The sequence below is a fragment of the Diadema setosum genome, chromosome 15 (genome assembly GCF_964275005.1).
Source record: "Diadema setosum chromosome 15, eeDiaSeto1, whole genome shotgun sequence".
Taxonomy (NCBI): domain Eukaryota; kingdom Metazoa; phylum Echinodermata; class Echinoidea; order Diadematoida; family Diadematidae; genus Diadema; species Diadema setosum.
Window position 1 is genome coordinate 17,559,860 of NC_092699.1, and position 27,445 is coordinate 17,587,304.

At 39.7% G+C, this 27,445-nt stretch overlaps 2 protein-coding genes and 1 pseudogene across 2 annotated transcripts in view; 1 reads left to right on the plus strand and 2 right to left on the minus strand.

Annotated features, from left to right (window-relative positions):
- Positions 1-3,277: 3,277 nt before the first annotated feature.
- LOC140238571 (apelin receptor B-like) lies at positions 3,278-4,396 on the minus strand. Its single transcript, XM_072318472.1, has one exon. The coding sequence runs from the start codon at positions 4,394-4,396 to the stop codon at positions 3,278-3,280; it is 1,119 nt and encodes a 372-aa protein (XP_072174573.1).
- A 372-nt stretch (positions 4,397-4,768) lies between these two features.
- On the plus strand, positions 4,769-7,999 carry LOC140238573 (uncharacterized; annotated as a pseudogene).
- An 8,889-nt stretch (positions 8,000-16,888) lies between these two features.
- LOC140238931 (eukaryotic translation initiation factor 4 gamma 1-like) overlaps positions 16,889-27,445 on the minus strand; it is a 53,508-nt gene continuing 42,951 nt past the window's right edge. The window contains exons 23-28 of the mRNA XM_072318828.1: positions 26,935-27,139; positions 25,590-25,688; positions 23,098-23,253; positions 21,845-21,926; positions 21,065-21,211; positions 16,889-20,127 (exon numbers count right to left, since the gene is read on the minus strand). Coding sequence (XP_072174929.1) covers positions 19,964-20,127; positions 21,065-21,211; positions 21,845-21,926; positions 23,098-23,253; positions 25,590-25,688; positions 26,935-27,139 — 853 coding nt within the window. The 3' untranslated portion in view covers positions 16,889-19,963. The remainder of the gene's footprint in view (positions 20,128-21,064; positions 21,212-21,844; positions 21,927-23,097; positions 23,254-25,589; positions 25,689-26,934; positions 27,140-27,445) is intronic.

Consider the following 27,445-nt stretch of genomic DNA (forward strand, 5'->3'; position numbering starts at 1 on the left):
TTTGACAGGGAATGTAATCCCTTTCGTGTCCTTCATCTCTCATCCACCCATCTATGTTATCCACAAAGCCACTGAGATGATACCACAAAACGACATTTTGCTGAGCCAGAACGATATTTCATTTGATTTCACTGTGCTAACGTGTTTACACACGGCACACTTCTCTGCACAAGCACCATTATAGTAATGCTGCCCTTCCGTAACCATTGCGAGAACGTTACCTGCGGTTGATATTCCTTGTTCCGAAGGTTCGTCTATTTGACAACAAAATAAGGTTCATTATTCTGAATTACACAAATTCTCTACTAGAATGTTCGTTAATCCGTAAATGAAAAAGGGGTCGTTTATCCTAACATTTTGTGAGGTTGTTCCAAAGGTTCTTTATTCCGAAGGTTTGTAATTTCAAAAATGCCTAATTTTCAGTAATCCGAAAATGAAAACAGGTTCGTCAATCCGAAAATGAAAAGGAGGTGTGTACTATCGAACCTTCGGAATTATGAACCTGATTTCTTTTCTGGTTTTAAACGAACATTTAGAATAACAAACTTCTCTTTTTTTAATTTTCTGAATAAAGAACCTACGGAATAACGAACTGTATCTCCTGTTAACAGACCTGGAACATCGAGAGTTTTGTTCTAACTCGCCACCACTGTAACAGATCTAGAAAGGGATCCCAGTCTATGTATGCGTGAACAGGGTGTGAGATGCTAAAGGTTGAAATTTCTTAGTATGCTTTGGACTGTGCAACTCATTAGTATCATGAAGTAAAAAATCAATTAGTTTGAGATACATCGTATACTAAACAGAAAACAAACCGCAACAGTCCGACACATAGTATTAATGAGGACGTCCATGAACGTTTTTGCTTATAGGTTTTCTTTATGCAGGTCATAAATATCGTCAGTGCATAACTTTTAGTCAGCATTCAAAAGATCGCGATGCAATGATACAGGGCTGGGAACACAGAAACATCCACATTTTGATAGTCGATTTGCAGTTTCAATATCTTCTTTGGTTTGTAAGTTTTCTCGCACAGTATGATTGCACTCGAATAGCGAAAGTAAATACAAGCAAACTAACATAATAAGACACTTTGTTTATTACATAATTATTTTGTTCTGGCATTTCTTGAAGGGTGTAATAGAATCTGACACCACAAGGGCGAATTTTACGGGTTACGGTTGAGCAGAAGTAAGTCATTTATGAACAACCCTATCGATGAGATAATTGATGCTGTACCTGTTTTCACTCGCAAGGGGTAGGGAAAGATTATCCTGATCCTTACTTCACAGCCAAAAACATTTTCGTTTAAGTTTGATGATTGATGAGATAGACATTCCAATTTTGCTGACTGAGAGAACAGATTATGTTTAAAAGAAAAAAAAAAGGTGTAAACCTATACGCTAAAGACACTCATGATATGGTGAATCTCCGAGAATACTTCCTGTAGGATTCACATGTACAGCCGTAAGTCTTCTCTAAATCTTATCCATTTCAAGGCGTAGCAAGAGAAATTGATCTTGTTCTTCACATCAAATAATTTCTAGACTTGCAACAGCCATACAGCGATGACATTTGAGGAATTAGGAGTCGAAGTTGCGTAAGTATCGGGAAGAAAAAAAATGTTGAGTAACGGAAAGGGAAAATCGAAAAATGAATTAACACAAAACTCCCTTGGTTTTCCGAGGATTCCGCTCTCTACGGCAGCTTCCGATGTCTTGTTTTGTTTTGAGTGGGGGGGGGGGGGGGGGAGGGGTGAGGGAGCATTGGCCCATGACCTAACTTCAACTGTAATATAATCATGTTTCATCTTGATATGTCCACTTTGATAACATTTCTACCTTTCCATACGTTTGATATCTGTCACCGTTGAGATATTTTATACATTTTGTCTATTCATTCGTTCATTCATTTTGTATGAACATTTATGATATATATTTCTTACAAATGGTCAACAATGTGACTTTTTAGATGCATACTTTTTCTTTGTATTACCTCTTGTTAGATGGTAATAAAGCACAACTGAATTTGATTGAAATTATCTGATGTCGTATCATTATCTATCAAATATCCTAAAAATGGGAGTGGATCTGCATTGTTTAGAGTTGAACTCTCCCTTTTTATTGATAGCCGGTTTCTGTGAGAGTATAAATTCAAAGACATGTTTTGATTCGTTCTTCTCCTTTACAGATGTAATACTGGGGAAGTTTATCACAAGTTTAAAGGTCCTATTTGCCATTGGGAGCATTGATAAAAAAAAAATCAAAATATCACTTTCGATGCATATGTGTAGCTCAGTTGTATCACAAAACATCCTACCATATACAATATTTGCAATAAAGCCTAAAATATAAGGAGATATCACTATTTTTCTTATCAAACAGTTACTGTAGACGGTTAAGTCTGGAGACATTCTTATTATAACTATTGTTCACATTTTGTATATTTACCAATACTTTTAACCTCGATTATACTCGTTCAAATTTTTACAGTGGTTGTGTCTATCCCTAACTCATATTTTAGAACTATTTTGAAGCACTAACACTGGGTTTTTGTTTCATCTGTAAATTGTAAATTATGCCTTTAAAGGGAAGGTAAACCCAAAAAGCAATGTGGATTGAGTGGAAGCAGCAACATTAGTAGAACACATCAGTGAAAGTTTGAGGAAAATCGGACAATCGATGCAAAAGTTATGAATTTTTAAAGTTTTGGTGTTGAAACCGCTGGATGAGGAGACTACCAGAGGATATGACGTATGAGTGGACAACAATACAAAGAAAATATAAAGGAAATTCAACAAAAATTCACTTTTCTAGAATTATGAAAGAGCAATAGACCAACCTCTTTCAGAAAGCAGGGGGAATAATTGCTACCCCTAACATATGTCAATATCAAGCTGATGGAATTTGTAATTTTCATGAAAAATGGATTTTTGCAGGATTTTCTTTATATTTTCTTGGTATTGTTGTCCACTTATACGTCATAACCTCTAGTAGTCTCCTCGTCCAGCGGTTCCAACACCAAAACTTTAAAAATTCATAACTTTTGCATCGATTGTCCGATTTTCTTCAAACTTTCACTGACGTGTTCTACTAATGTTGCTGCTTTCACTCAATCCACATTGCTCTTGGGGTTTATCTTCCCTTTAAAGCTCGGACTCTACTACTTGGGGCCTATGACATTTTGAAAAACAAGATATCATCTTTGAATTCGGTATGTCATCAAAAAAGGGGTGATTACTCATTTGAACTATAGTAAATAAATGAGTCCGGATGGATTAGGAGGGTTGTGGCAACTCTACCTGATCGGCTTTAGTCGACCCAGTGTGGGCAGCCTCTTCGTGCTCAAAGAGGGCGTCCCTCTCACTTGTTCTGACGAAGGTAAAGAGGCCTTTGATGGCGGTACGGAATTTTGGGTTCTGCCACGTGTAGATGATGGGGTTGGCACACGAGTTGTAGAAACCGAGCAAGGTCAGAAGCTGGTGGAGGGGACTTCCCCCGTAGGACGATGAGATGTAGCCGAGGTTATAGCAAAAGTAAGCAATCTGATTCGGGGTCCAGGCCACAATGTAGACCAGGACCACGATAAGCATCATCTTGATGATGCGATTCCTGGCCAGCATGTGGAAGGTCTCGCCCTTGCTTTCGCTGGTCATCTGACGGAACTGCTTCGACTGCTGGCGCAGTGATCGGGCGATGAGTAGCTGGGTGATCAACATGGTAGCGACGGGGATCACCAGGCGAATGATGAAGGCGTAGTAAGCTTGAGCGATCTTACCAGCTTCGGTCTTGATCGTGCTACCGCAGTAGTTGATGTTGTAATCATAGTCAAAGATGAACAAAGTGTACGATACCTGTGCGAACGTAAAGAGCCAGATCAAGACCACGACCAGTGAGACCCTCCTCTTGCTGACGATCCTGTTGAAGAGAAGCGGATGCACGACGGCCAGATAACGCTCGATGCAGATAGCCATCAGGATGTATGTGGAGGCAGTGATGCAAAGCCACAGGATAAACGAGGGATACAGCAGTTTGCAGTAGGCGTGTCCAAGGATTGTCCCGGGAACCCGACTTGCCCACGGAATCGGGAAAACGAAGATCGACGTGATCAAGTCGGCGATGGCGAGAGCACCGATGAGAACGTCGGTCGAACGAATCGCGTCGAAGCGCTGGTAAATGACCACGATCACGAGACCATTTCCTGCCACACCAAGGATCAAGGACAGGACTTGAAGAACGGTCCACCACGTCCAGGAAAGGGGATACCAGTCCCATGGGGACTGATCTGGGGTGAGTTGGGTCTCGACAACGCTGGTGTTATCCACCTCGGGTAATGCCCACATCAAGCTCGTTCCAGCAGTGGCGTTCACCATGTCAACGTCAGCGGTGGCAGACATTCTGCTACGGATTAATTTAAGGTATACAACACGAACATGAGGGTCGCCAATTAATGGCACAGAATCGTTGTCGCTTTCCTACATCGTCACGTCTTCTATCTACAGTTACTTCATATACTGTTAGGATCATATTGTGTCAATGTCAGTGTTATACCATCAGTGCTATCTATTATTTTGATCAAGATTCTATTACGTAATACTCGTATAAGTCTTCAGAGGTTAGCATTTCCCAGGTGTTTAAGGCAGTGAAGTCACATAATGAAATTCAAAGTAGGTGAAAATTCCAAGCAGTCCAAGATCGTTATAAATACCCGTGTCAGATAGCAGAAACCATCTTTTTCAAGTGTGACGGCAGTGAATTATAAAGCTCCAATGTCTAGTGATCGGGAAGACGACGCTACCTCTCAGCCCCCCTCCCCGCGGGGAGATCAGGGCATGGAAGGCCGCCTTGAAGCTCAGGCTATGGAGATCCGTAAACTTTCCGAGACACTCTCCCGCTTCTTGGATAGAGCGGCGCCAGACCGCGGCGATGACAAACGGCATGCGTGCCATGCCGGCTCGGGCAGGAGAGTTCCTCCTCCCGACGATTTGTCTAGACATGCGAGCCATGTCCGCGGGGACAGGGGCGCTGCCCCGCCCGCCGAAGATTTTAGCGATCTGATCAACCCCATAAGAAGCTCATGGGACGACGATATTCTCAGCCTCTTTCCCGGCGACCCTGACTGCCTCGCCCTGGGAGGTGACTCAGCCTCTACGGTTAATAGTCGTGTCGCTAAGAATTACGACCCAGCTGAACTCGACTCAGACGTCATTCCCACACAACCTAAGTCTGATACCGAGCTGGATTTTGACAATGACATATATGACACTAACTCTGATTTTGGCCCGGCCAAATTCGAAAAATTGGCTGATTTGCTAACGAAGGCGGTCACTCTGCCTCCCAAGAAGGAAAGCCTCGATAAAATCGCCGAGCGCTACCAAACGCCATCAAATGCTCAAGCAGCATGCACACCTAAAATCGAAAGCGAAATTTGGGCTACTCTCCCCGGCAAGGCTCGCGGCATTGATGCGAGCTTTCAACGGCTACAACAAAACGTAGTGAAGGGCCTTCTACCTTATGGGGAAATCCTATCTGAGATTCATGGATCATGCACGAAAAATCAGCCAGTTGACACTAAGCGAATCAAACAACTCGCCATCGATGGCCTAACACTTTCCGGCTATGCTTCATACGAACTGAGCATGCACCGTCGAGCTAGCCTGAGACCCTTTCTCAACCCCAGGTACAAAGGCTTGTGCAGCAAATCGACTCCGCTCGATAGTAAGCTGTTCGGGAAAGACCTCCGAGAAACCTTGGCAAGCGTCGCACAAGCATACAATGTGGGTCAGAAAGTATCCACCCAAGCCGGCAAAATGCAACGATCAAAAAGGATGCGAAGCACCCCCTTTCAACCCTATGGCTACAAACAACGACCATCTTGGCAGAGCCAGAGGCCCAGCCGTAGATTCCCTCAGCAGTGGCATCGCCCCCAGTCTCGGGCGGTCTCAACAGTGCCACGCCCACCACCATCACCCCGGCGCACTCCGACGGATACACGTCGCAACATGGTGCCCGCAGCCTCGGCTTGCTTCCCATCAAAAAACTAGTAAGTCCAAAACCATTCAAAGCTGGGAATCTCAAGCTTTTCAAAGATGATTGGTCAAAAATATCTTCAGATTCTTGGATATTAGATACAATATCCGGCTACAAAATCGATTTCATTGCAACCCCATACCAGCCAATTCTTCCACCACAAAGTTCACATTCTCCCGAGGAGGAGAAGGCAATCGACGAAGAATTATCTAAGCTTATCTCAAAGCAAGCTATTAGAGAGATTTCTCATTCCGAGTGTCAATTCATTTCTACTATTTTCACAGTCGCCAAAAAGACTGGCGGTATAAGACCAATCATAAATTTGAAAAACTTGAACAAATTTGTGAGATATGAGCATTTCAAAATGGAACAGTTTCATTTGGTCAAGGATTTAATTTTGCCTCTGGACTTCTTGACTAGTATTGATCTTAAGGATGCGTATTTTTCAATTCCCATCCACCCTGCTCACCAAGTGTATTTGTCTTTCGAATGGAAAGGGCATTTTTACTGTTTTCAGTGCCTTCCCTTTGGCCTGAGTTCAGCCCCACGGATATTCACTAAGGTTATGAAACCCGTCATTGCCTCAGCAAGGAGTAGAGGCATTAGAACGATTATATATCTAGATGATATTCTCATTCTTTCTCGCACTAGAGAAGAGTGCCTCGACAACACCAATTTTATGATCAACTTGTTATCCTCCTTGGGGTTCTCAGTTAACTTTGACAAATCCAGTTTAAACCCAAAACACGTCGAGTCCTTCCTTGGTTTTCAGATTGATTCGCAGCAAATGAAAATCAGCTTGCCTCAAAACAAGATTGACAAAATAACTACTCTTGCAAATTCAATCTTGTCTAAAGAAGAGACCATAATTCGGGATTTAGCCAAATTCATTGGCCTTGTCATATCTACGTTTGAGTGCTTTCCACAAGGAAAATTACACTTTCGTCACCTGGAAACAGAAAAGACAAATGCTCTACGTAAAGCAGAAGGTGATTTTGACGCTCTAATTGCGTTATCTAGTCATGCTAAACGAGAAATTATTTGGTGGCTGTCTTGCAAAGCCGAAGAATTTTCCACCCCCATCAACCCTGCCCCTATTAGCATAACAATCTCAACTGATGCTAGCATGTCCGGATGGGGAGCGGTCCTAAATAATGACAAATCCTTTGCTCAGGGAACCTGGACTGCCAAGAAGGCTGCCCTGCATATTAATGTGCTTGAATTACTGGCAATTCAGAACGGTCTTGAGGCCTTGTGCAGCTCATGTACAAACGTACATATTCATGTTCAGTCAGACAACACCACAGCTGTTTCATACATAAACAAAATGGGCGGTAACATACCCGACCTGAACAAAATAACAGTCGACATTTGGAATTGGCGCCTAACCTCTAATAACTGGATGTCAGCTTCACACTTAGCAGGTGTAGACAATTCTGAAGCTGACTGCTTGTCTCGCAGAGACATGAACAAAGAACTACAATTGTTACCTTATGTTTTTCATGACATGATTAACAAACTCCATACACTCATTGTCCCTGATGTTGACCTCTTTGCGTCTCGGTTCAACAACCAACTCCCTTCCTATGTAACATGGAAGCCTGACTTAAATGCCGTGGCCTCCGATGCCTTTTCCATACCTTGGAATGTTTTCACCCCATACATTTTCCCCCCATTCTGTCTCATCCCCAGGGTCCTCCACAAGCTTCAACAGGACCAGGTGGACAAAGCACTCCTCATTGCCCCAATATGGCGGGCGCAGCCATGGTTTCCGGCACTGCTGGAAATGATAACAGCCCCACCCTTACTACTCCCCGAGAGGAGCCTCGCCCCACACCCCCACCCACCAACGAACCTTCGGTTAGCCGCCTGGGTGCTCTCCGCCAGCGATGGCAAGCGACAGGCATATCGCAGCACGCTGCAAAGCTCCTTTCATCATCATGGCGAGACAATACCAACAAACAATATGAGGGCGCTTGGAGACAATGGCATCGCTGGTGTTCTGAACAACCTTGTGATCTCTTTAACCCATCTATAGAGAATGTTGTGAACTTTTTAAGCTATCAGCATAGCTTAAACAAAACCTACTCCACGATTAACTCGTATAGATCTGCTCTCTCATCCATACTACCTAAAATTGAAGGGTACGACATTGGCAAACACCCCCTTGTAGTCAGACTTATGAAGGGAGTATTTAACTTCGACCCTCCTAAGCCTAAATACAACAAGACTTGGGACGTTGCAATTGTTTTGAATCACTTTGTATCACTTCAGGATAACCATGAACTTTCTCTGCTCGCCTTGAGCCAAAAACTGCTTTCATTGCTTGCACTCGTTTCGGCCCAGCGTACACAAACGCTGAGGTATCTTGATCTTAACTTCATGACATTATCGGCAGACGAGGCGACGTTTCACGTTAGAGATATTCTTAAAACTACTAGTACTAAGAAAGGTATTTCTAACCAAGTGATTAAAGTGCCTTCTTTCACATCCAATCCTAAACTCTGCGTGTTATCAACTCTTCAAGAGTACATCAAACGCACAGAACCTCTCCGACGAGTCAGTTCAGAAAGCAAACTCTTAATTTCTACGAAACATCCACATAAATCGGTGACAACAAGCACCTTGGCGCGGTGGCTAAAAGCGTCCCTCGCGGCCGCAGGTATAAACACTTCTACATTCTCAGCTCATAGCTACCGAAGCGCCGCAACTTCTAAAGCTTTCGCACATGGAGTAAGTCTTAACGAAATCATGTCCACAGCTGACTGGACGAACGCTGGTACTTTTCGAACCTTCTATCTTAAGCCAATTGACTCCACCTTTAGCTCCACAATTCTCAGTTCTTCTGAGTCAGGCAGGCACATGTAAATTGTGGTATGGGATATATGTATATGTGAATATCTGGAGAACGATGTATTATATGATAGTAATACGAGTCAGATAAAGCCACAAGATACGTGCATTGGGGTATGCCAACACCTTAACCGTTCACCCGTTTAGCAAGTTCTGTTCAACAAACTGACGAATTTAAGCTTTAGCATAACCCCATACGAAACCAGAGTAACTATTCACTACGCCTGTGTTAGTATTACTATGTATGAACCTATTGGTGATTCCTCCAACCTAATGTACATACCATTAAAGAGAATCATAATCATGTCTTTTGAATCGAAAGCGGTACAAGTGACCCGCGTGTATTTATTTGTTTGTGCGTTATCATGCTCAACACTGAGCCAGCTAAAGAACGCAATGTACCAAGTGATATCACGATCATGACTTTCTATGTGTTGTACTTCAAATTTACAAGCCAATCGTACTGGAGTTCATTTCACGTTTGAGACAATGTGTGTCTCCGTCGCTGACACCCCCTGTGCGTGAGGTGCCATGATTAAAGTTTTCAACTTCTAGCGAAGAAAAACGTCTATCACCCTTCATTATTCTCTGGTCACGAGTCCCTACTATGTATAGACTGACTTCTGTACGGAACTTTGAACATGCTAACCTCTGAAGACTTATACGAGTATTACGTAATAGAATTCCTAAATTATACAAATAATATGAAGTATAATTAGAATTCTATTAGTAATAATGAAGTATAAGTCGAAGAGGTTCCCACCCAACGATCCCTCCCTTTTCAGCACTGTACAGAAGTCAACACTATACATGTTACTGTATGTTGGTGTCTAAATGATTGCTGATTGACATGAGATGTCTGCAAATTACTCCGCATCATCTGAACTGCAATGAATTGTGCTTACAATCTTGCATGTTTCATGATCGGAATTACCTACATTAAGGTTTGCCTGCTGTGCTCCAATATTGGTATTGCTGATCAGTTCAGAGTCATCTTCTCTTTGAAAAGATGGTTTCTGCTATCTGACACGGGTATTTATAACGATCTTGGACTGCTTGGAATTTTCACCTACTTTGAATTTCATTAAGTGACTTCACTGCCTTAAACACCTGGGAAATGCTAACCTCTTCGACTTATACTTCATTATTACTAATAGAATTCTAATTATACTTCATATTATTTGTATAATTTAGGAATTATGATGTGCATAAGGATTGCATTCGTGTTACGCATTGTTACAATGCGCTTTGCAAAATGAGACTCTTATTACTACCCCGAACTGAAAAAGAAGTATTGGTATCTCATTAAAAAAAAAAAGAAAAGTTGAAGTATAACCATCTTGCGCACAGTGGGCATAACATTGTTCGCCAGGTTTAGTACTTTGTTATCAAATCTTTCGAATTATTGTCTGATGCGTGTTATTGCGAATTTTCATAGTCGCATTTTACAGTAAAAAAACCTATGCACACTAAATAATTGCTGTCGAAAACATTAAATTTAAAAGGGGACAGCGGATTGCTGCTGGCTAGGTTATGTTGTGCTTCAGGAACGATGTATATTCAAATAGAAGCGCTGTCTTTTGTCAAGGCAATTTACCACCAACAAGACCTAAGGCCGGTTAAAGTTTTTTTTTTTCCCAGAAGACAATAAACATGTACCGGGTACATTACCATTCGATATCATCAAATGTCAAACTTAGGCATAAGGTATGTATGTATTGGGAACACTTTCACATAATAGATCATGGCATAATATTGATTTCGAATAAGCGAAACCATAGTTCTAATTTCGGGGAAGCTGTATATGTGAGGAAAAGTAAATGACCCAAATCTCATCTCCCATGAATTTCGGCAAATTATTTAGAAAATTACTAGCAGGCAATTTCAAAACAAAATTCAAGTAAAAAGAAACACATGAAAAAGAAACACAAGAAAATATGACGAGGCGCTTGGTTCATTAGATTTAGCCAGTTTTGTTCGACACGTCTTCAAATTTCAAGCAGTAGTTTTGGACTAATCGTCGTATTACTTGACGTTTCACTTAACTACGTCTTAGTAAAAAAAAAAAAAAAAATCCTTCTAATAATGATCATTATTTATTATGTCAGTGGTACTTTAACGTTTTGGTTCTGAGAGTTTATGGCGCAAGATATTATATTCAAATCAAACATAATGTATTTCGGAAAGTTTGTTTAAAGATAACTCGAGGAGGTGGAGGGAGCAAATGGATCAATCTCAAATTTGACAGAGGTAATGAAGGTGCACATTATCACTTACGGGTGACTATGATCGTGGGAATTGAACCGGAGAGTGCGCAACTAGAACTGGTCATTGTGACTATACACAAACGAATATTATGGAAACTTACCAGATATTTTGAGACGCAGCTTCATGTATACCTCTAGGCTGACTGAAAGGGAAAGTGCAATGTTGGAACTTGGATCAATTCTTTTAAGTGCCGCTATACATCATTTATCTTCACTCTATTCTTTTATTTTTGTTTAGAACCATCCTTGATACAAGCCTATACAAGGGTAGTGCGCATGCGCCTCAAAGACTGAACAAGTCGGCTCTTCTTCATATTGTACAATATACTACGAATCATGCTGTAAGGAGCGCAAGTCCCACATGATCTTCACGTGATACATCTTGTGCTAAGACTTTTACTTACTCTTTTTCTCCCTTGATAGGGAACATATTCAATTAACTCCCCGTAAGCCGATGTGGTTGATTGTCGTTGCCGCTTTGTTACATTTCTTGAACATGCGACAAGCGTTCGCAGGCACAAAACGCTTTGCCATGGACGTCAGCAATAGAAGTTCGCTATTGACCATCCGGACCGTTCTATAAACATTTTGTGACAACATAGTAAGTTTAAGTATTATTGTCTGATCGTGAAATAAGCATTCATTTTTGAAAACAGGATGTACGGTGTTCATGCATTCATTCATTCATGATAACAGGATGTATATACGGTGTTCACTGTTGAAAGAGTATTAACCTGCATGAGTACATCTAACTGCCATGACAGCGACGTACAAAAAAAAAAAAAAAAAAAGAGGTGAAAGTACGCGTTTTATTTACACCGGTTTGCATACAGAAGAGACTTTATTGCTGAATACCCATGAGACTTTTCAGACTATAGGGTTTTAGTTAGATGCTCAAAGTAGGATGTTGTAAAATCCTCTTTGATCGTTACATTGGTGAAGCCAGTAACATGCATGCACTGCAAGCAACAAACAAAGTATAGGTTGGCCCATGATACAGTTTGTTAGGTAGGCCCTTAATACTGAATATGAAATGAAATAAAAAAGAATGAAAAAAAAAAAGAATAATCCTCGAAGACAGGCTACGTTTTCCCTTGCTCTGTTATATCGCGGCACTTATGTCAAGTGCCTGCACTTAGAGCTCGATTGAATAATTCTTTGGAAGTTTCTTTTTCGCGAGGCGATGCTCATCTCAACTCTGAAGTCAATTATCTTGGAAGAAATGGACATGAAGCATCACTTTTTTTTTTTCATGATAGATTACATAATTTCGTGTTGTGTTTGTTTTTTTTTCTTTAAAGGGGATACAGACAAGAAAGTTTTATTCTGAAAGGTAGAGGCCATGTGACACTCATGTGTTGACGAAACTCCTGGGCACTGGTCAGTATTTTCTCGTGAATACGAAATAAACGTTCTTCGATATGATCTCCTGGCAAATAGATATGTAGGATATTGAGGAACAAAAGAAGGTAACTATTTCGGAATAAGACTTCAGTGATAACACTAGGGAGCTTTATATGTTCTCAACGCGGACATTCAGAGGAGAAAAACCTGTTCTGCCCATGCGCAATATTGCTTATCAAAACAGATCTTGCGTCGTCTGAGTTTTCACAACGCCTTCTGGGCCATTTTTGCGTCGGCTCAAATTCACAACGCACAGAGTTAATTGATGCAATGATCATGGCGTAATGGAGTTGCCATTGTACTTTGTATAGGTTGCGTCTTCGCGAAATCTAAAGCTACTTTGCAACATGACGCAGGGATAAAGGAAAACGGCCAACGCAATCCACTAAACATCGCAAATCTAAAGCTCCCTATCACATGTATTATGAAAAGATACCGCGGTTTAGTGGTCACCACAGTCACATGGGACAAAGGGATCTCTAACAAGATTATGTGTAGAATACAAGTATGTACTCATTAAAAAGACTAAATGGAGACTTCTTCATGATTTTCAGACTTTTACATTTATGAACAACTATAAATTGGTTATACTGGTTCTAGAGTTTCAGAATTTATAGTGATTGGGATGAGGAATAAGAATGTTTTAAAAAATGTATAACAAATTACAATGAACAAGGATGATGACATGCTGCCTCACTATAAGAATGCATGATTAGGAGCTTAAAGAAGCAGAACAAAAGAAGAAAGCATGCATAATTTCGACACAGTTGAACTTGTTAAGCACGTGGTATTGTACTGGTATTACATTGCTACATTTCTGAAATATGTGTGCTCCTATGTCATCATCCCTGTTCAGTATACTTTGGTTGTTGTTGTTTTTTTTTTCTTCAGAATATTGACTTCTCTACTCAAGGACCACAATAAATTCCACAAATCTATATGTGGAGCTGTTGATTTATGTACCCCATGATGTGAAATTATGAAAATCTTCCGGAATGCCCCCTAAGTATGAATTTGATGTAATGATATTATTTTCTCCATAAAAGTGATATCTACCGATTAATAAAGGACATACAAACCGAGACTCAAGCTGACTACTATTTCTGAAGTGAGCTAGGTAATGCTATTTTCATCTGTCTTCCGAACTACGGTACAAGAGGTTAGAAGAGTACATGCGATAAAAGCTAACCACCATCATGCATAAACCACTACCAAAGCGACCACCATCCGTATCCTGTTTCACACACATGTGTGTTTAATTCTGTGCTATTTCTGATATCGAAGGTACAAAAACAAACAAACAAACAAACAAACAAAACACGTTCCTGTTCTCTATTGTAAATACATAACCCCGTGGAATGTGAGACGAACACTGTTTTCCGTTCCCGTTAAAGTATCAAAAACAATGGCTGTACTAATTCTGGATCTGGAGATAAACTTGTACACACATTCACACTTACATGATGGAAACTCAGCGCACCTCATATCACACGAAGCAGGAAAGGTAACACTCGTTGTTTTTATGAAGACTTTGAATACAAAAACAGAAGAACGCCATTTCTATTCTTTTTAAGTTAGTGAGGTCATCATCAGATAGAGAAAAATAAAATATTTTAAACGATACTGCACTCGTTATAAGACAAGGAATATTTTGGAAAACATTTTCTGTGTTTTTCAGCAGCTTTAATCTCAAGTACAATGTATCTGAAATTGATATAACCAGATATCTGTTTTTGCATTTATACACTTCCTATACACACACCCAAACACACAGACACAAATATATATATATATATATATATATATATATATATATATATATATATATATATATATGATATATATATATATATATGATTATATATATATATATATATATATGTATATATATATATATATATATATATATATATACATATATATATATATATATATATATATATATATATATTTAACTTGTTAGCACCACACACTGGCCTTCAAGAATGACAACGAACGGAAAGCGAGTACATCAGCCCCCTCGAGACTTTAGCATAAGCCTTGTAAAGTGATACTTGTTTTTGTGTTTGCAAATGAAAAAAGTGAGTGTTACCAAAGTGATACCTCCTTGGTGTTACCTTCCGGCTTCGTACGTGATGAGGTGCGCCGAGCGCCAATGTATCGGTATGTATGCGTATAATGTGTATATTAGTTATCCATCTGTTTACGGAGCCTCCGTATGAGTATTGGGTTATCCGGCACGGCTCCGTTTTTCCTATTTATTGGCGAAAAGGAATATATGGGCGTAATGACAATCTTACCGGTAGAAGTCTCTCCTTGAAATGAAATCTCTCAACACCATGCTTTCGAAATTAATTCGCTATATCGAGTGAATTGTTATTGATACTGTTGAAAATATCTGTAGGTAATATTAGATTCACAACTACATATTTTGTATAAAATTCTTGGAAACATGTCTCTAGCAATAGGATGCATGCGCCATATGAAACATATAGGGCTCACACCTGTAAATAAAATGAAATGTCCCAGACCCCTTCACAAATTCGTACCAAAGATACCAACATAAATGAAGAAAAAAATTAATAAAAAATCAATAATGCAGTTTGGCAAAAAACTGAATAACTGGAGTATGAATTCCTCTACAAAATGCATTCTGGTTGGAAGATGAAAGATTTTCTCATGGAATTTGAAGGGACTATATTTCATTAGGTGCATGTACAGAAAATAGGTGATTTTTTTTTTTTAGTGAAAAGAACTCGTAGTCTGGCTTTGCGGACCCTTGGACAGAGTTTGAGCTGAAGAACCCGCCTTGGAAATTTGATGGGATGAAAGGGTATATCTCACTTATCCAGGTTTGTGAAGATGAAACATCTCATTTCTCCCAGCTATTTTACAGATTTTTTTTTTTTTTTTGAATTTTGAATTTTAGCACACGTCTTATGGGGAATTATTTACCCGTGTGAGCCCTTTACTACCATAAATCAATTCGTATAAATTTGCATTTGCTCTTATACCACCCACACTGATTATTGATGTACGGCATTGGGAAGCTGTTCAAAAAAACCGACGTGTAAAAGAATCATACAAATGCGACCAATGCCGGATGTTGTTATACACCCCAGTGTTCTTTATTTACGACATTAAATTGGCTCTCTATCGAAGAAAGAATCAAGTTACACCAATGCATACTCACCTTCTAAGTCCTTCATAAGCTGGTACCTGTCTGTTTGAGCCTTTGAATTACTTCTTTTTCGGTCATCTACCAAACACGATATTCTCAAAATGGCGTTTATCAATGCCCTTACCTGAAAACCGAATTAACCCCCTCCCCCCTCAAAACAAAAACAAAACAAAAACAAAAACAAAAATCAAAAACAAACACTCACAAAAAAAAAAATTCACGCTCTCTTTCCAACATTCTCCATAGCAACAGAGCTGACTTAGCCTCAAAATAAACTCAAAACATATGGCCCGAATTCACGAAGGTGGTAGAAATGAAACCATGGTTTAAACCATGGACAAAAACCATGGATCGCCAAGTGTCGCACGGAATATTTCGTAACGAAATTGGTAATTTCGTTGACAAAATGACAGTTTCGTTAAGGAAATTATCATTTCGTGGACGAAATGTTCATTTATTGACAAAATGTTGTCTTTACGTTACAAAATTATTTCATCGACGAAATGACTGATTTCGTGACGAAATATTCCATGCAACACTTGGCGCTCCATGGTTTTAGTCCACGGTTTAAACCATGGTTTCATTGGTACCACCTTCGTGAATTCGGGCCATATTGTCTAAGATTTATCTGCATGCTTTAATTCTTTTTCCCATGAACGATTTCATTGTCATTCTCCTTAGAAGCATGCTTAGCCACTTTCCCCTCTCCCAATTCTGCTCTACCCTCAAATGTATATAATCAGGACTAGTTTCTTTTGTTCACGTCACCGTTTTGCATTAGTGTAGTTCATATTACTGCCTGTCATTTTATCTGTATGCATGCAGGGCGCCATTGTAAAGCAGTTAGCAAACTGCATGGTAGATTTTATTTCCAAATAAAATCTGGCACCGACTTGACAAAGCCCTATGGCGAAAATTTGTTTGAAACAACGTCTTTCACGGAGTTTTTGATTGAACATATATATATATATATATATATAGCACGCACACACACACACACGCACACACACACACTCACACACACACACACATGTATATGTCTTGTAATATGATAACAGAAACTGGTTTAACATGTGCATATCCTCCACATCTTTCCCTATCATCCCAAGTCACAACAGACAACAATAAAGACACATAGACAGATGGATGGTACATATTCGTTTCTCCCAATTGTAATCTTCTTTCTCTCTCATCGGTAATCAAGGAAACAGTAATTGTCTGTTCAGTCACTCACTCCTATGGCATCATTCTATCATCATCTTCATATTCTTCTTTTTTTTTTATCATCATGTCACTGACAGTTTGCGCAAAACTTCATCTTCGCGTACTCAAAAATCACGCCCGCCTATAGAACTTATTAGTATGTACACAGGCTAGGCACACGACCGACTTCACAAATATTCAAAGTTTCTTAGTTTGTCTTGAAGAGTCCTGACCTTGTGACGGTAAAATGGCTCTTCCTTAATATTGGTAATATTTCAATCTTAAATTCACAAATACACGTGTTTCCATTTTGATATAGTTTGTCAACATTTTCCTCTTTTTTTTTTTTTCTTCTTAGCTTCCTTCATAATTTGTCAATATATATCTCAAATAAACTTAATATTTTTTTACTCTATTACAATGCCTAGTCAGGCTCACAAGTTAACTTGCCACTGCATCCATTTGCACACTACATAAAAGTGTTCAAATGTACACTACAGAGGAAATGCAGTCCATTGCTTCAATAAACGTCGGTCACAGCTCTCCAGCTGTATTCCACATTTTTCAACAGGAGTTACGGGATTACATTACCGGGGTGTACTGCGCAGTATAGATCTCCACCTGACTGCTTTGCACAGGAGGAACAATTATCTCCAAGGTGCAGGAGAGAGAAATACAAAAAAAAAACAAAGCAGTTATCATTTATGTTAACAATTCATGCAAATCCAGCAGATATGTTCCTGTTTTGAATGGTGCAATGGCATTCTTTAGACCACCGCATGAGCCATACCAAAATCTGACCCAGTACAATGGATACATTGTGTCGCTTCTGCTATGAAAAGCAACCAAAGTAGCAATAGAACAAAAGAAGAGTCTCAGTGGTATATGATATGTATTGCAAAGTTACTTCGTCATGACAAATAAGCTTTAAGCATGCAATGAATGATGAAAGGTAATATGCTCCTGGGTAATTTCTGGTTTGCGGTTTCCCTAAAAAAAAACACAGAGTCACTCAATTACACCAGTTTGATGCTGTATGACCAATTCCTTATGCATGGCTACTGTCTACCAGTATATGCTTCTCAGTAATGGATGCACACTGAAATGTTCTGTGCCAACTTTCGATTCCAATGCCGACTCATGATTCTACTTGATACGTGTTGGTACAAATGCATAAATGTATTACCAAAACATCTCACTAATGGGTATTTAAAGGACAAGGCGGCTGATTTTCTTTTTCTTCTTTTCCCTTTTCTCTAGTCTTACAGTCAAAACCTCATTTCCACTCCAGATATTATCCCCTTGCTTTAAACCCGACATCATCCATGTGTCCTTTGCTTAATGAAAACAATCGTTATTGCAAAATAAGTGTGTCAGTTATTTCTCATGAGACAGAATGCATGACTACTTGTGCTTAATATGCGTACAAAAGTCTCCTCCGAATACTGAATTAGAATGAATATCTGAAATACACGATCATTTAGCTCTCCGCTGATGGAGAAGTTCAAATATTATTCAGTCTTGCAGTTTAATTTTCCCTACTTTCACTGTTTCCTTCTAGGATATTGTCCGATACTCGATCACAATGGAGGTAATACGGCACCGTGCCCAACTATTACCGAGACAACAGTCGGTGCTAGACCATAAAACAATGCATCCACTATGTCTGCACACGGAGGGCACCTCTCAATGGCTGTGCAGAGACTTTTATCCACCAAAACAGACGCCATAGATGCATAGAGCAATATGAGCATACTTATCACTACACTTTTAACATACAGAAAATATATGTTCGGGGTGGCAATGTAATCACCTTATGTACATTTGATCATAAATTAAATTGCAACATATATTATTGACTGCCTTTTCCCATGAAAGATTGGCAGGAAAAGGAGATAAGTAAAAAAAAAAAAAAAAAAAAGACAAAAAAAAAAAAAATCATATGGAAATATAACCAGACAGAACAAAATGAACATAAGAAGGTTCAAAAATTCTACAGTAACGTCTGGCTCAGTACAAAATGTGAACAAGTGCTGGACAATTGATCCATGTGAGAACTGTAAACAGGAGAAAATTGAGTGACAAATCGCAACTTCCAACATCTTTGCTTGCTCTTCAGTGTCTCCCCTTGTTTTGTTTGCTTTCTTTCTTTCTTTCTTTCTTTTTTTTGGCAACTGGAACACACACATTTCGTAACAATGTGCACATGGTGATATGATGATTTATAAAAACAAAGTGATCTCAGCCCATCTGGCCTGAATGCCTCAAGCTACAGAGATACAAGTCTAAAATGGAAGCACGTTTTGTTTCTTGAATTAAAAAGAGAAGAAAAAAAAAGAAGAGAAAATCAGAACGGAAAAAGGCATTAATTGAAAGGCAAGGATTATTCATTCCACCGATCATGTGCGTCGTTTACGTGAGAATGTCTCGACTGGCAACTAACATGTACACTGAACTGCGAGTTCACCAAAGTGCGAAAAAGGAGCCGCGAGGCTGAGAATTCCTGCGGCAACTTTCTACTCGTGAATGCACGGAGAGGACGAGGGAGGAAAGAGAGAATCCCATTGTCGCTCATTTTGGCTCCATGAACAAACAAAAAACAGCGAAAAGGAGAGAGAAATGCTGGCAATTTCATTGTCAGCTACTTAGGATTGCTAAAGGTAATGGAGCACTGCCTACATCCCCACAGAATGACTCTTTTCATGAGCATTCCCCAATCGAGCACACTTCCTTAACTGAAGTCCAGCATGCTCGTGTCTACACTCTCAAGTATGAAAGAAACAAAAAAAAAAAAAGTTAATCTCATAATATATCTTAACTATATATCATATATATAATACGTGGTATACAAGAAAGAAGTCTGTTGTCGTGTCCTCCATTTTGCAACAATATTCCGCTGTTATTCGTTGAATTCAAAAGGGAGAAAAGTTCTGTCTCGGATCGCGAGACTGTCAGTCCATTCTGTGACGACTCGAAACCACAAACAGCTGCTTGGCAGTTGAGTTGGGGCGGTGTCAATGACCGGTTTAATCCGCCTCGGCTAACCATGTGAAGAAACTTGTGACAGACTTGAGCGCCACCCCCTTGCCCTGCTGCTCACGTGGGTCATCACTTCGCTTCCAGTCATAAAATGCCTCCTCCGATACAACATCTTCGTCGTAAAGCACATCAAACGCAATGCCTAGTAGACCTGAAAGGAGGGGAGATATTAATAAATGACAGATATCAAATATTGTCTCGAGTAGTCTACAAGTGGAAATTTCTCTGCATTTCGAATGATTAGAAATCAGCGTGAAAATAGGTGCAAAGTAATTTTTTTTCGCTTGTTTTGTGTGGACACTATCTTATGTTCTGATTACGTGAAATTATAAACATGAAATTCATCTTTCCCGGCCGTGTGCAAAAAATTACCCACACGAAAATATCCACTTTTACAGTAAGTCTCCCATTATATGTGACCAACCACCTTGAGAACCTGATACCATAAAAACCTGATAGGTCTCTAAAGTTTGAGTCTCAGATTTGTGAATTACTTAATCCTCAACATTTCCAAATATATGCCAAAGAAATGGTAAAAAAAAAAAATGAAGTCACCATCAGCAGCTTGCAGAAATTGTGGTTTGAAGTTTGGTTGCCATTGAGCAGGCAGAGCCAGGCAATTAAACACAACACAATTTTGAAACATGGATGTGAGGTAGTGAAGACATCAAACTTGATGACAATATAAACCAACAAAGATATATCAATGAAATTGATTCACACCCACTCCTGCCATACCAGATTGTGCGCTTCCTTGACTTTTTTTTTTCTTTCTTTCTTTTCGGGGTCACAACATGCTGTTACTATAATATCCTTTCTGCAACTCTCAGAATTGTGTCTTCCATGTCAACAGCTGAAGACCAACAGGTGTTTGCACTGTTAAATTACTGGATGTTGTTTGCTTCAGTATGTTTTTCCTAGATTTTCCCGACTATATGCTGAAACCATGTCAATGCACTTTCTCCAACTCAGAAAAAAGAAGAAAAAAGTGTATATAGCACATATGCAAATTAAGGCTAGCACGTTTGCCAAGTATTATTTGAAATGAATGGTTGTTCACTCCACATGCGTGAAGTATATTCCCTTACTTGGAGGGTTCATAAGTGACTGGTTGAGGGCCTGAACAGCATACAAGGCCTGCAACTCGCGTTGGCGCTTGTTGTCGACGTATCGTTGTAATAACGTGCAGCGTCGCTTCAGGTCTTCGCACGCAAGGTGGCAAGATTGTCCTTCGCCTGGTGAGGGGGGATAACACCACAGAGTATGGTCAGTTATGCATTATTCCTATTTGTTATACGTTTCAGTTCCAAATAAGAACTTTTACGAGGGTCTCAAAGAAATGACTGCTACTCTTTTGCAAGCTCCTGTAATATGTGCAAAGTGCATATTATCTGTACATAGCTAAATACCATAGTAACATCATGCAGCCTGAAATCATAGGATACCCTGCTTTTTTGTACAACTACTGTATAACATGACGGCGTAAATCTGTCTATCTCCTTTTCATATTCATGTTTACTAATAGAATCTGGTGGAAGGGTTAAAAAAAGAAGAAGATTTTGAACATTCTACATTGTGACAATGACTTTATGCCCCTGTGTATTCAATACATATATTATCAGAAGAGTAGAAGCATGCTTAGCATAATTTTATTTTGATTTTTTAATATCGCACACACTTGAACCCGACATAAACCCAAAGCAGAATTCAATTTGGGGATAAATGCGAGGGATCACCGAAGTGATAAAACTATAACATACAGCACATCTTGATGCTCGCAAATAAGTGTATAAGTTGGGCCAAGAACAACCATCATTCAAATTTCATCACAGAATGCAAAGGCCACGGAAACAGATAAAACTCCTCACCTTTTATTGTGCTTCGACAGATGATGGTGACTAAGGCACGAATGAATTCGTCTGACTCCTTCTTACTGGGTGGAATCATGCGCTGCATGGAGAAACCAAAGACCAGAGGGTGAGGCAATATCATGAAGGACAGTTTCGAACGGCAATAACTCACATGTTAATCTGTTGCGCATTTAGGCAAGTTTATACTTGGGTAGCATTACTCCTGTCACTTGTTGTCTGCACAAAATATCATGCTGATTATAGACGTATACCACTATGAAATACTGTAAAAGTGGAATTTTTGCACATTTTGTGGAACCAGAAACTGCCACAAAAATAACAGCATGCAATCTTTTTTTTTTTTACTTGCTATATGTATCATTAATCAATGTTTTGATTCCACAAAATTAAGACATGAAATTCGACTCACCCGGCCGAGTTTGAACAATTACTTGTGTGAAAATATCCACTTTTACAGCAATAGGGAGACATAGAGCTATATGTAATACTCACAAACTAATTCAGAATTCTTGTTTACTATTCTTTGAAAAAAAAAACAAAAACAAAAACAAAAAAAACAAGGAAAAGCAGAAATTACGCAGTGCGTATTATATGTCCCCGCCGGAAGTAGCATTTTGTAGCAAATGTACAATACAGGTCAAAAATCAAGGTCAAAGGACAAAGAAGTCAAAGGTCAAAATTCTGTGTAGAAGTTTTGAAGCCCTCACCTAGTGCCATCACATAAAGCAAACGGAATCGAAATCGGGTTAGAAATGGCGAGGGAGTAGCATTTTGTAGCCAATGTACAATATAGGTCAAAAATCAAGGTCAAAGGTCAAAATTCTGTGTAGAAGTTTTGAAGCCCTCACCTAGTGCCATCACATAAAGCAGACGGAATTGAAATCGGGTTAGAAATGGCGAAGGAGTAGCATTTTGAAGCAAAATGTACAACATAGGTCAAAGGTCACAACTGAAATTCTGTGTTGAAGTTTCAAAGCTCCCATGTAGTGCTATCATATAAAGCAAACAGAATCAAAATCGGCTCATAAATGACAGAGAAGTAGCAAATTGAACATTTTGATCACACATGGACGCACACACAGACGGACGGACAGACAGATGGACGTACACACGGACACACACACGTACGGAGCCCGTTTCATAGTCCCCTGCTCGAACTCGTTCGGCGGGGACAAAAACCAAATTCCCTCTCTAGAAAGCAACGTGTTCTGAGCAATGAAGTCCTACATAGCACATGATGCGAAACCTACCTCTAACCAGTCGAAAACCTCATTATTGTTGTCAGGCTTCTCTTTAAGTAGTGTGGGTAGCTCCTGTTGCAGGACTTGAAGCCAGTCGCCCCGAGCATCAGCAGAATTGAGGCCATTGTCAGCTGTTGCTGAACCTTCTAGTGTGAACTGCACACCCTGCATGTGAACAAAAACAACATCCTGTCTGTAGCAGCTACTCAAACCATTTCCACCATTTCCAGTGGTTACCCATCTATCTGAGCACTATAAGTATAAACTTCTTCGTTCTTTTGGTATTCTACAGTACCAGACGTAATACACTGTACTTCAGTAAGGTGCTGGTTATGACATCATCATATGTGACCCTGCATAACAAAACCAACAAAAAGTCGCCAGATATGGATTTTTAGTTAAGAGCAGATTCTGAAAGAGCAGACTCTAAGCTTTAAAATGATGTATAACTCAATTAATATGGATTCCCCTAACCTATCTAAATACTGGAAAGAAAACACACACTCTGGTACAGTGTGAACTGAGAAAAGAGGCTCTGAAGTACAGGGTCTATTCAAGCACTTAATCTTTGCCAAGCCGTCTGAGCAGTGTGGTCAAAGGGACAAAACGCAGGATGTAAACCACTGGAGCGACAACAATGAAGGGATTATCAGATTAAAGTGGTTGTATAGTTTTGGTTGAGACCTAATTTCAGGTTTCTAACATTTTTTGGTGAGATATTAATGAGAAACCTCTTATGAAATATGAAAGAGCATGTAATTCTACAAGGAATTCAACATTTTATGAAAATTGGTTTTGAAATGGCTGAGATATCAAAAAAGAGTGATTCTAATAAAGTGTGGGACCCGCACTTTATGACGATCACTTTGTTTTACTTTGTTTTTGGATGTTTCAGTCATTCTAAACCCGATTTTCATCAAATTAACTTTGAATTCCTCTTAACCCTAAAGGGGCTGGGCTTTTTTGGCTATGCTCAGACCGGGGGGGCAGATTCCGCCCCCCCCCCCCCCCCCCCGAGATCTCGGCCATCGGTGGTGCGATCGCGATGAAATTTTGCATGCGTGAGACCCGCGTCATAATCTACAAGATTGTGTTATAAGATTTTTTGCAACAATCAATTTCTAATTTTAATTAATTAATTATGCAAATTAAGCTCAAGGTGATATTTTAGCTTAATTAAAAGCATTGAGAGTCTAATTTTTGATCTGTAAATCTGTTTTAGCATATTCAACAATTGTACATCACAAAAACTTCCAAAACTCATTTCAATTCTTATGTATTTTATTGTTTTCAGAATTTCTTATGTATTTCTTTGTTTTTCAAATTTTGTTTTTTCTTTGTTTTTTCATTGGAAATTGTCACTGACCACTTTTCTACCATAATTAGCACAAAATTAATCAATGAAAGTGATTAATTGTAAAAATAATCAGGTTTTTATGCCTTTCATGACAGAGCACTGTTTTCCATAGGAAATGTACACAAAATCACAAAATTGTGCCCGTTTTGGAGCGACATTCCGTTACAAAAATGGGCGTGGCTTTGCAAAAGTATGCGCGGACGTTGCAAATTTGGTCTCAAAAGTTGCGCGAGACTTGAACGAAGAAAGTCAAGAAGCCTCGCGATGAGGCCTTCTCGCGTTACAGAATTATAGCGCGAAACGTCGAGGGGGGGGGGGCGGATTCCGCCCCCCCCCCGGCCCTTTTAGGGTTAAAATGGTATACTCTGTACTACATCTTAAGTGTTTTCTTGGTATCTCGCAAAAAGTTTAAAGCCCAATTCTCATCTCCACCAATACTGTACCATCCCTTTAAGCTGAAATTGAGTATGCTCTATCAACACATTCTGTCCATGATAAGTGCCAACTTCCAAAGCAGTAAGATTATCCTTTCAAAAGTTATTAGACATGAAAGTGAAGTGTATGAAAGGATTTCAAGAAATGAAAAGGGGCCTCTGAGACATATCTGATCTTTCTACTCTCCCCCAAAAAAGTTGTAGAAAAACTGTTGAAACACACACTTTCCCATTCATGTTATGATCCTAAACTAAAGAATAATGTAATTATCATTATGGAAATAATAGGGTAATGGAATTAAAAGAGGGGCTACCTGTCCACCGCTGATGGAATGATTGCTAACAGAGGAAGCTACTGCTGTACTTTTAATTCTATTACACAGTCATACCATGGTGGGGGGGGGGGGAGAGATCTATCACCCTCCAGATGCTACCTGTCCAGTTTGGTAAAAATCTGTTCTGCGAACTTCAAGAAGAAGCAGACATTGTAAAATGCTTATGCAAGAAGAACATATGAACATACAATGAGTGACTGCGATAGTCATTAGCTCATTTCAGCCTTTGGCTCAAGTGACCTAAAAAGGCAACCTGAAAATATGCCTCCAGCTCTGGTTGAGGTGGAGGCATGCACAGAACATTAAGGATGCATTCCCTTCCATAGCACTTTTATTTGGTGAAGCAGTATTTTGGTTCGGGAAAAGAAAACTTACCATCTGCTGCACAAACTGTTGCACATTCTTGCCTGGAGGTAGAAATTTCTCCCACTGAAGACCGGATTCTTGCCACCACTGGGCAACTTTGCTAGCACCCTGAAAATATACAATCATGCAAATATCACACAACCTTTGTGAGAGGTTGGCCGGAGACTTAAGAAATTCTATACTCTCCCATTCACTCAGCGTCATCCCTTACAAAGTCCTCACCATATAGCAGCATGTACAGCATCCTCTCTACACTTATGATTTATATCACAATGCAAACCAATGCAGTAAGGAACATTTTCTGTTCCTATAGAATCGTCATTTACATTACTTCACCACGTACTCACAAATCTCGCAAACACCCATGATTTGCTTTGCCTGAACAGGGTGCTACATAGGCACTTGCCCGATTGCCCGGGGCAAGTGAAAATCGAAGTCGGGCAAGTGTTTTGGAACAATGAGAAAAAATGCTTGCCCGAATTGGGCAAGCAAAAAGTTTTGAAGCCATCTTTACTTCCCAACACTTACATTTGTACGTGAAAAAGTCCCACCAATCCAACACCAACACTCTTTCGAACCAAGTTTGTTACTACTCCCCCCCACATGTGCTGTTTATTCAAATGATTGGGTTTTATCAAGCCCTTGGCTTTACAAGTGATTTTCAATATAATTTTCTTATATTTTTGGACTTTCTTTTCGGGCAAGTAAAATGCCTGTTTGGGCAAGTGTTCTGCAACAATTCGAAAATCTGCTTGCCCGACCGGGCAAGTGGTAACAAAAATTTATGTAGCACCCTACCTGAATATCTGGGAACACTATTGTTGCGAACCATGCCTGCACCTGGTTCCGGTCCAAGCCTAACAAGACTGTGACATCATCTCTTTGGTGCTCTACAGACCTGTTGGGTTCGGGCGCTGTTTTTTGTGCTAATGTCTACTCTAGTCATAACTGGGGAGATTCAGGATGTTGAACAAAAGTTAAGTTTATGCACTGATGTAGGAAATTTGCATCTGATTCATTGCACTGGATCATCTTCTCTTTTAGTTTTGGAAGCTCCCAGTTATTGCCGACATAAGTTACAGTGTTCTAAGACTGAATACTGTAAAAGTGGACATCTTTGCCTGAATAATTTGCTCTTGTCCGGGTAAGGTGAATTTCACATTTTTTTTTTTTTTTTTGTGGAATCAAAACGTTGTGGTATCAAAATATGTACAAGTGCTACACATAAGAAGCACAATTTTTTGCGTGCTTTATTTTCACGCTAGTTGCACGTCACGCAAAACATCCACTTCTACAGTAGGTCTATAGGACGGAGATAGAGCTACGGATAGAGATAAGGATGACAGGGACTCACATTTCTTCTCACTGCTGTCTTGAGGATCTCAGCCAGTAGAATGCCTGCCTTGTTGATTTCACAAAGTGGCTCGATGCCCATGGCCTGTAGCTTGAGGAAGTCAGCTCCACCCACCAGCATAGCACCTTGGATCTCGCCCAGATACTCCCAGATCTTGGGGATGTCTATTGCCATGTCTTCTGCATAGTCGATGGTGTTCTTCAGTCTGCAGGAATTTGTGTTTACATCGTGTGCATGTGTGTGTGTTTGTGTGTAGGTGTGTGTGTGTTGGGAGGAGTTAAATAAGCAATTCAAAATCATTACAATTCTTTTTAAAAAAATCTTTCTTACTTCTCTTAGCCAAGGGGTAGTGATTCCTACTTGCAGACTGTTCATTCCTCAAAGAAAATGAATATAAAAACAACTTCAACACAACACATTTCTGCTGGCAAGACAGAATAATTTTCCCCTATTTTTTTACTCTCCTTGGTATTTCCATTCTTTGATTACACTATACTCTTCCACTCTGGCA

Coding starts and splice junctions, on each gene's coding strand:
- LOC140238571 (XM_072318472.1), bottom strand. CDS start 4,396: ATGTCTGCCACCGCTGACGTTGACATGGTGAACGCCACTGCTGGAACG.